Source organism: Bidens hawaiensis, unplaced genomic scaffold, assembly GCF_021521415.1.
Source record: "Bidens hawaiensis isolate Kalapana, Puna unplaced genomic scaffold, B.hawaiensis_p1.1 tig00028742_1, whole genome shotgun sequence".
Taxonomy (NCBI): domain Eukaryota; kingdom Viridiplantae; phylum Streptophyta; class Magnoliopsida; order Asterales; family Asteraceae; genus Bidens; species Bidens hawaiensis.
The window spans coordinates 11,278-20,663 of record NW_027494704.1 but is presented as its reverse complement, the minus strand read 5'-3'; the positions used below and the strand labels follow the sequence as shown (position 1 = coordinate 20,663).

Genomic DNA, 9,386 nt, shown 5'->3' with positions numbered 1-9,386 from the left:
GGTCTTCTTCAGATGCGTGAGTTATTGGATGATGATGATGATTTATAAAACCCTATGTTTCCCTCCTATGCTGTTGCGTTTAAAAATGTTGTTGCTTTGGCTATCACTTGCGGCTCGGGTTTATAAGAAATTGTTGCCAAAATCTTCAAATCAACACTTTTTTTTCAATCATAAAAACAAGAATAAAAACCACTAAGTGCTAAACTAGTAAAAGGCACAGAACCAGAAAGATGCTAACTAGTTAAGTTTATTTGATTGGACCTCTGAATAGATGAGCAAAATAATTATCTTACTCCTCTGAACTATTTCGTGCCGAATGAAATGCATCTGCTTGGTTAAACTCTAACGGCCTGTTCTTGAGTTTTTTTAAAGGAGGGAAAGGAAAGGAAAACTAAGGATTAGTAAAAAAATGGGTGTTCTTGAGTTTTTTTTAGGATGGAAAGGAAAGTAATAGGAGGAGTTAGGAGAGATTAATTTAATGTATTTTTCCAATAAATTATCCTTTAAAAATGGGATAATTACTGTTATCCTTTCATTTCCTCTAATTTTCTTCCTACTCAAGAACATACCTAATTAAAAAAAATTCTTCCCTTGCCTTCCCTTTCTTATCCTTCCCTCTCCTTTCCTTTTCTTTCATTGGTTAAACAACTCAAGAACAAAGCGTAAATGATAAATAACTATAAAAACAAAATACAAAATAGTTTAAGTACAGTTTGAGTTTTTTTAATTTAAAATTAGTTGAATAGCTATCTCGTCACGCAAAGTGATCATATACTCAATGCCTTTTAGACCCCATTTTGTATCGTGAAAGAACTATCCATCACTTTCTCCATGTATTTCAAAAATATATTATTCTCATAGTATATTAATGACTAAAATCTTGAGGTTTCCCTTCATCTTCTTCAGAAAGTAGTGTTCCTAGATGTTGCTACAACGGATATAGCACACAAAGAGAGTATGGCGGTTCAAGAGTACAATCCTATCAAAGCTTCCTAACCTACTAAGAATCAAAGAAAGCACGACCGGTTAGTCTCACCGTAGGAGGTGGCCTCTTACGATCGACCTCCGGCGTAAGAATCAGTGATATGATACGAGAGATATAGTAGAAGTATGTAGAGAGAGTTTAGAGAGAATGAGAATGAGGAAATACCTTTGGTGAAATATGCTATTTATAGGCAGTTTAGAAGCTTCTCCGGGGAAGCTGAAACTTCTTAAGTAAAAAATGTCAGCTCTCCTTTCAACTCGTGCAGACTGGGCAGATGTCATTTCCGTGTAACCTACAGTCAGCTTTTTATTTTGTCTTGTAGTTGCTTTTTATGGCAGGTGTCAACCTTTGAATAGTTATGACTATTTCGGAAGTTACTGTAGACTTAGGAGACTTGCTGGGCAAGTGTCAAGCTTCCCCATTGGGCAACTTATGTTTGCTTCTTTTTAGTTCATAAGCTTCCGTGCTTGTGAGCTGCATTTCTATTATTAAGCTTGTAGGTGGGTAAGGGTATTTGTAATGATGAAAGCTTATGACTTAACCTTTTTTCATTATTATTCCCCCTGGGTGTTCAATGCATTTGAGCTCAGCGGCATGCCTCTTCATAGACCAAAACATTACCCATTTTGTTGTGTTGGGCTTCGTTATGGGGGAGCCCAAGAGCTAGAAAATGTTTTCTTGACTTGTGGTATTGAAGCTGGAAGCTAAACATCCTTACTGTTTCATTCGTGAGGCGTCAAGGTGGAAGCTGGAAGCTAAGCATCCTGAGCGTTTCGTTTGTGAAGCATTAGGATGGAAGTTGGAAGCTTCGTAATGTCCTGTAAGTCATTATTATTTCTATTGGTTTGACGGCTGCTACATGTTGCGCCTGACCGATTAGATCTCTGCGTTAGGAGGTCATTATAAGGCTGATAGTTACAACAGTAGCCTAATTCAATCTTGGCCTTCCACCTTTCCACCTGTGCCTACTCTTTGGGATTTGAATTTAAAAATTTCATCTATATAAGTTATGTAACCGCCATAACATATCTCCTCCATTAAAACTTCTCCTTATTTTTAGACGGCTTTAATTTCGATTTTTCCTTTAATCATAAACTGTCCATCCTCTTTTCTTTGCCGATTATGGGTTCCAAAGGCGACATGGCTACCCAGTTTTCAAAGCTGACTCAAGCAGAACTCGATCGAATTTGTATAGATTATGGGATTGGAGTTGATTTGAAGCCTAAACTTCTGAACCTACTCGTTTCGAACCGTCCAAAAGATAAGATTGCCCTTTATACTCGTTATTTTGACCAGTCGAATCTTCGATATCCTTTCTCGAAGTTCTTCCTAAGTGTGTTGGAGTATCACAACGTTTGCCTCTGACAATTGGCTCCCGTTGGTGTAGCGACGGTTCTGCATTTCGAGATCGAGTGTTGTTCGTTGGGTTATGAACCTTCCCTGTCCATGTATCGGGGATTTTTTCAGTTAGCAAAGAATGGGAATTGTTTTACTGTAGAGAAGATTCAGTGTGAAGCTGGCCTAATTTCAAGCACTGTTGAACTTACATCTTCCTGGAAAGATAAGTTCTTTTTTGTCTCAGATTCTATCCTACCTTTTTCTCCCGTTTGGAGAAAGCATGATCTCACTTTGAATACACCTGAGCCAAAGGCTGAGGAGCTTGATGCAGCCTTCCTCAAGAGTCTTCGATCTGTGAGTTGTAGGCTTCGAACTTTTCCAGAGGAGTTTTTAGTTTGTTTGAGCTTGAGCACCAAGTGGTCCAATTCTCATACCGAACCTAAGATTCTTGTTGATGATAAAGGTATGTCCCATTGTTATTTTTAAGCTTCGTTTGTCATTCAGTTCTGACCTTCACCTTCCTTATTTGCAGAGATCAGTGTTATGGAGTTTCTTTCTCTTGAGGATCTTTCTGTTGCAACCTTTGTTGTTGTGGATGTTATCCTAGGTCATCCTAACGTTGTTGAAAATACCAAGGATTTCCGCCAGTCTTATGAGCGTAGCTCTACCTCCACATCCTCCAGTCTTCCTCCAAAAGGTACTATAATGAAGGCTACTTCTACTCCTACTAGGAGTAGTAAGAGGTTCAAAGAAACAACTGCCCCTAGTTCCAACGTTTCTGATCCTATTGAACTGGATGATGATGCTGCCATTGTGGCTTATATTAGTGGCTTTGCTCCTGCTGGTGTGGAGAAGCTTTCCAAAAGCCCTTCTCCTTCACCATCAAAAGTGCCTTCCAAGCCTTCTGTTTCTAAGAAGGTTCCTCAGGCTGCTGCCAAGAAGCCTATCCCTGCAGTTGCTGAGAAGAAGGTGGAGAAGCACAAGGATCCTACTGTCAAGAAGGTGGGAAGTAATAAGGAAACTGTTATTGTTAAACTTGCTACTGCTGAAACCATTATAACCGAGAAGGCCAAATGAAAGGGCGTTGATGGTCCCTCATAAGGTATTCCCGACCCCGAATCAACTGTTATTTTTATTCCATCTTGGGGTGTTGTGATTGTGATACATTAAAGAAGATGCCCATTTGTCGGGATCTCCTGCTTCACTGTATTCCTCTGGTTGAGAAGGTAATTGTTGAGGGTTTAGGTGATAGTTAGCTCATGGGCCGGACATTTCAGTACTTGGCTTATTTGTTGGCCCTTGTTCCCGAGGGCATGGGACGGTGGAGTTATGTGCCTGTTGAGATCAAGAAGTTTGAGGAAGAGAATGTGAAGTTAAAGGGTGCTTTGGTTTAGGCGAATGGAAGAGTGTCACTTTAACCGCGCATGAGCAAAGCTTGGTTCATGAGTTTGCTGTTGCCAGGGCTTCTACTGAGGAAGAGCGGGGCAAGTTAGGAGCTTATGCCAAGGATCTTTACGAGCAGTGTCAGAAGGTTAGTCATGATAGGAACTCGCTTGTTGAAGAGAAATGAAGCTAGTTGTTGAGCGTGATAAGTTAGAAGCTGAGAAGCAAAAGCTGGTTGATGAGAAGTTGGCTTTTTCCGTTACTGTTGCTGATCTACAAACCTTGGTTAATGATCTCTTCTTTGAAAGACGTTTGATGTTTGAGCATGGTATTCCTCAAGTTGTCTCTTACCTCTTGCATAGTGGTGAGTTTAACTTGGCCGTTGGTAAAGTTTATACAGGGGCCATTGCTCACGGCCGCCATCATGGATTGTTTATTGGTTTTGAGACAGGCCGAGCTGGTCGTCCCCTTGAGGGACTTTCAAGCTATCGGCCCTATGCCGCTACTGATTTTGCAGCTTCTTTGAGAGCCATGGAAATGAAGACATTCCCTTACCTTGAGGCCGTTGATCGCTGCCATAACCTTCCCTTCTCAGCTAGCTTTTCAAGCTATTGAGCTGGAAGGCCTAAAAAAAAAGCTGGCACATCAAGTGATTCAAGCCATGGTTAGTAAGATTATAGGTAAATCTAGTTCTGATAAGGGCCATGAGGGTGATGAAGCTAATGGTGAGTTTGAAGATGAAGCTGATCAGGCAGCTAGCAAAGATGATGAGGAAGTTGAGGTTACTCCTTCCCAGGTTGATTACTCTAAGCCGACCCCTTCCCCGCTGTGAGAAGTTGAGCATACTCCTTCTCTTGCCACCAATGAAGCTTCCCAGGATGATATTGATAGGGATGTTAGCATGCTTTATAGGGACCTCTTTGATGATGCACCGAAAACTACCGGTGGTGATGGTGAAGATGCTACTGCTGATGAGTAGGTTTATTTTTATTAAGCTTCGTTTGTGAAGCTTCTTTGTATCTTGGTTCTGTAAGCCTTTGTTGGCGTAAAAAAATATTATCTTAAGCTTCGTGTGTGAAGCTTCTTTATGTTTTGGTTATGTAAACCTTTGTTGGCACAAACAATTATTATCATATGCTTATGATGTATGTTGTACCTTAGAATGGTGTCTTTAATGTCTTATATGCTAGTTTCGTAATTTATCTTATTCACTTGTTTTTTATGCTTGTTTGTTATTTTTGAAATGTCTTTGAAACTTCGTTAAGGAGGGATGCTGTAGACACCCTTCCTTAGCTTGGTAGCTAAGAGCCAATGCAAAATTTATCCTATCCGCTTGTCAGTCCACAAAATTTTACTTAACTCGTTTTGTGGTATATTGTTACACAAGTTCTAAGCTTCTTGAGCTTATTAGTTTGATAAGCTTCTAAGCTTTTTGTAATTGAGGATCTAGTTGGTAAGATATGCTCGGTCTCGTTTCATGGATATAATATATTTCTAAGTGTTCCATGAAGTCGTATTGTTTTAGGGACTCACCTTGTATAAGAAAGATATAGCGTCTTGTTGCCTGTTGAGCGATATAGCCTAGGAGCTCAACCCTTAACATGAGTAAGAACTACGCTGGACCTCATGGAGCCTAGTTTGGAGGGGCTCATCCTTAGATAGGATAATAAACAACTTTGTTACTCAAAATGCAACATCATTCATTGATTTTTTTCAATATCATTAAACCAAACTACTATTACAAGGACCTTGATTGTTTTCCTAAACTAAAAATTTCTTGAGGTGCTTGTCGCTCTAGTGTCGTGGCACCTTCTTTCCTTCCATGTCATTGAGCTTGTAGGATCCACTCTTGTGAGCTTCTTTGATGGCATAGGGACCTTCCTATTTTGGTCCCAATTTTCCCGTGTCAGATTGTCTGTTGGCCTCGTTGTTTCTGAGGACCAGGTCTCCAGGTTTAAACACCTCTTTTCTTACCCTGGTATTGAAGAAGGCTTCTAGCTTCCTTTTATACCTAGCTTCCTCAATGGCTGCTTATTCACGGGCTTCTTCCAGGAGTTCAAGATTAAGTAGAACCTTAGAGTCATTGGCTCTTTCATTTATATTTTTCACCTTTATTTTACCCCAAATTATGCTGGGATGACAGCTTCTGAGCCGAATATCAAGCTGTAGGGTGTCTTGCCGTGACGCGTTTTCTGCGTGGTTCGGATAGCCCAAAGGACGCTTGGAAGCTATTATACCCAAATCTTGCCATACATTCCCAAACTTTCTTTAATACCTTCAACGATGCTACGGTTCATTCGTTCAACTTGGCCGTTGGATTGCGGGTATGCAATTGAGCTGAACACTTGTTTGATTTCCAGCTCCTTGCACCAAAGGCTAAATGGTTTCTTAGCAAATTACTTCCGCTTGTCTGTCACTATTTCACTTAGCATCTCATATCTACAAATTATGTTTCCCCATATGAAGTTTATTACTTGTTTCCCTTTGATGGAAGCTAGGGGAACTTATGGCCACTTGGTAAAATAGTCAAAAGCTACCAGTAGGAACTTCACCTTCCCAGCTGCTTCGGGGAAGGGACCAACAATGTCCATTACCCACTTGTAGAATGGCCAAGCAACGATAATGGGTACCGGGTTGTGCTTCGGGTCTGTTTTGACGGGAGCATGGAGCTGACAAACTTCAAATTTGTGGATAACCTCCGTGGAGTCCATGTGCATTGTTGGCCAATAGTATCCAAGGTTCATTAACCTTGTTACCACCAACCTTGGACCAGAATGTGTCCCACAAATACCTTCGTGTACTTCCCTCACGAGATAGTTTCTCTGATCTGGTCCCACACATCGTAGTAAGGGGCTCAAATATCCTTTCTTGTATAGGACATTATCTTCTATCACATATTGGTTAGCCGTAAGCTTGAGCTTTAGGGCTTCTCCTTCATTGGTGGGAAGCTTCCTTTCTTTGAGGAACTCTATTATAGGGGTCATCCAAGTGGTCCCATCTTCTTCCATGATATCTTGTACCTCTAGTTCCTCGATTGATGGGCTCTTCAAAACTTCCACCAGTACCTTCTTTGTTAAGTGAGCGAAGTTCAGGGAAGCCAGCTTACTAAGGGCATTAGCTTGCTTGTTCCTAGTTCTGGATACTTGAGTTAAGCTATAGCTTTTGAATTCTTTCATGAGCTCTTTGACCTTCTGGTTGTATTTCAAAATCGAAGGTTATCTTGCTATGAACTCGTTATTCACTTGGCTTGCCACCAATCCTGAATCAACAAAGGCACTTAGTTCTTGGATATTCATCACTTTTGCTAGGCGTAGCCCTACGATTAAAGCTTCGTATTCAGCTTCATTGTTTGTGCAAGGAAACTCTAATCGGAGTGCGTAACTATATTCAGTTCCTTGGGAGTCCGTAATTAATAAACCATCCCTGGAACCTTCTATATTCGAAGCTCCATCAGTGTTGTCACACCCCAACCTAGAGCGGAAATGCCGGGGCGTGAACTGATTGCCCACAGCTCTCAAGGTTACTATCATGCAACATTATAAATTCCAATATCTGTTAAATAAATTTCAAATAAAACAAAAATCCATACAATATCCAAACAACAAAAAAGTGCATGAAACAACCAAAAATCATAATTAATATTGTCTCATTTAATTTCTTCTAGCATAAGTTCTTAAGTGATCTTCTAACTTCAATTATTTCACATCACACGATGACCTGCATATGCGTTGAAAATAAATAATTTTGTCAACACAAGGTTGAGTGAGCAACACACCAGTTTAGTGTACATATAATATATCAAAATAAGTAGTTGCAACAAGTCATATGAGAATAACAAATCAACCAATGAGCAAATATAAATGAGATTTCGTGTAACATCCTAAAATTCGAATAATAATATTTTATATTTATTGTTATGACGGAAAAGTTTACTTGAGTTAATAATTAAATGGTAGAATAGTAAAGATGGTAAGATAGGTAGATAAATTAGATGGAGGTAATTATGGACCAAAAAGGAAAGATGGGCCTTAGGTCCATGGGCTTAAGGGAGTATAAATACCCCTTAAACCCTAATCCTTTCCATTTCCATCCATAATATCCATCTTATTCTCTCTACAGCTTAAAAACACACACACAAGCCCCCATATACGGCCGTGAGCAAGAGGAAGAAGAACCGAGATCAAATCAAGTCTTTTATTGATAGATCTTTGGTGTACAAGCTATATACAAGCTAAATAGAAGATCATAGTCCATAAACAAGCTAATCCGTAGCCTAGTAACGTCCAAAGGTATGTTCTTTATGATTAAAGTTTATGTTTTTATGAACGGTTTGCCATGAAACTTGAACATAGACTAGATCGGGTCTAGATAAATCATAAAGTTTCAAACTTGATGGTTAAAACGGACTTAATGGGCATATGGTTGTATACGACTCATAGATGAACCCTAGATCTAGCCTAAAACGTTTTAAATGTGTAAAGGCCCAAGCTTTATGCCTAAAACGGGATAGATCTTGAAGCTGTAGTAATAATGGGTGTAAAACGATTACGAACGATGATGTTAGGAGGTTTAAAAGTTCATGATTTGAACTTTAGATCTGTAACTGGGCAAATAGAAACCATGAAAATGGAATAATGAGCAGAACTAAGGGTTCTCGGCCAGAACTGGGGGATCTCGGCCAACTCATGTTCTCGGCCAGGATCAGTTCTCGGTGACCCTATGTTCTCGGTCAAGGTTCTCGACCGAAAACAGTGGTTCTCGGTCAACGATTTCGGCCAAGTATGAGAGTTCTCGGCCAAATAAGAGTTCTCTGCCCTGGGTTCTCGGCCACACCGTTCTCGGGTTGAGCCTTAGGCCAGAATCTTGTGGGCCTGAATTAGCTAAGTCCATAAGATAAGCCCATATCTAGCATAAAATAAACTAGCCCATTGTCATGAACTAACACAAACAAGCCCAACTTAGGAAGCCCGTTGGTAAGCTAAAATACCAACTTAATTAGTTAAACGGTTAATTCACACATATATATATATATATGTATTTATATATATATATTTAACAGTTAGCCGAGCCCAGTTAAAGAAAGGAATTACGATTAACGGCGAACGCGACAGGATCCAGGTGAGTTTCTAGCCCCATTTCCTTGTTATGTTTTCGGGGCTGTGTGCATACTCGATGTGATAGTTAATACACTTACCTTGATTGGTAAGTGTATGCCTTATATGGTTTATAAGTTATGTATGTATATCTTAAATGTGAATGAAAGCTTGTCGGTGCGTGAACGATCTTCGGATATTGCACGTGCCAACAAGGGAGGTATGTTTATGATAGATGAATGTGTATGATAGATATACGTACAATATATGAATATGTATGAATGATTAAAGAAAGTATGTATGTTATGGGTATGTAAAGACAGTATGTACGAAGATGAAGAAAGAGGAACCAGACCCTAATAATATCTGAGATAGAGAAGGAGGGACCAGACCCTTTATAATATCTGAGATAGAGAAGTAAAAAGGGACCAGACCCTAATAATATCTGAGATAGACAAGAAAGGAACCAGACCCTAAAATATCTGAGATAGATAAAGGAAAGAGGGACCATACCCTAATAATATCTGAGATAGAATGGACAGTAACTATATAGTATGGAAGTAATAAAGTATGAATTTACGTATGAA

The 9,386-nt window shown here is 39.7% G+C and overlaps 1 protein-coding gene across 1 annotated transcript; it reads right to left on the bottom strand.

The window, feature by feature from the left end:
- Nucleotides 1-6,210: 6,210 nt before the first annotated feature.
- On the bottom strand, nt 6,211-6,882 carry LOC143577593 (uncharacterized). Its single transcript, XM_077061382.1, has one exon. It carries the CDS (start codon nt 6,880-6,882, stop codon nt 6,211-6,213), a length of 672 nt encoding a protein of 223 aa, XP_076917497.1.
- Between the last annotated feature and the right edge of the window lie 2,504 nt (nt 6,883-9,386).

Excerpts from the sequence above, each read along its gene's own strand:
- LOC143577593 (XM_077061382.1), bottom strand. The coding sequence starts at position 6,882 with ATGAAAGAATTCAAAAGCTATAGCTTAACTCAAGTATCCAGAACTAGG.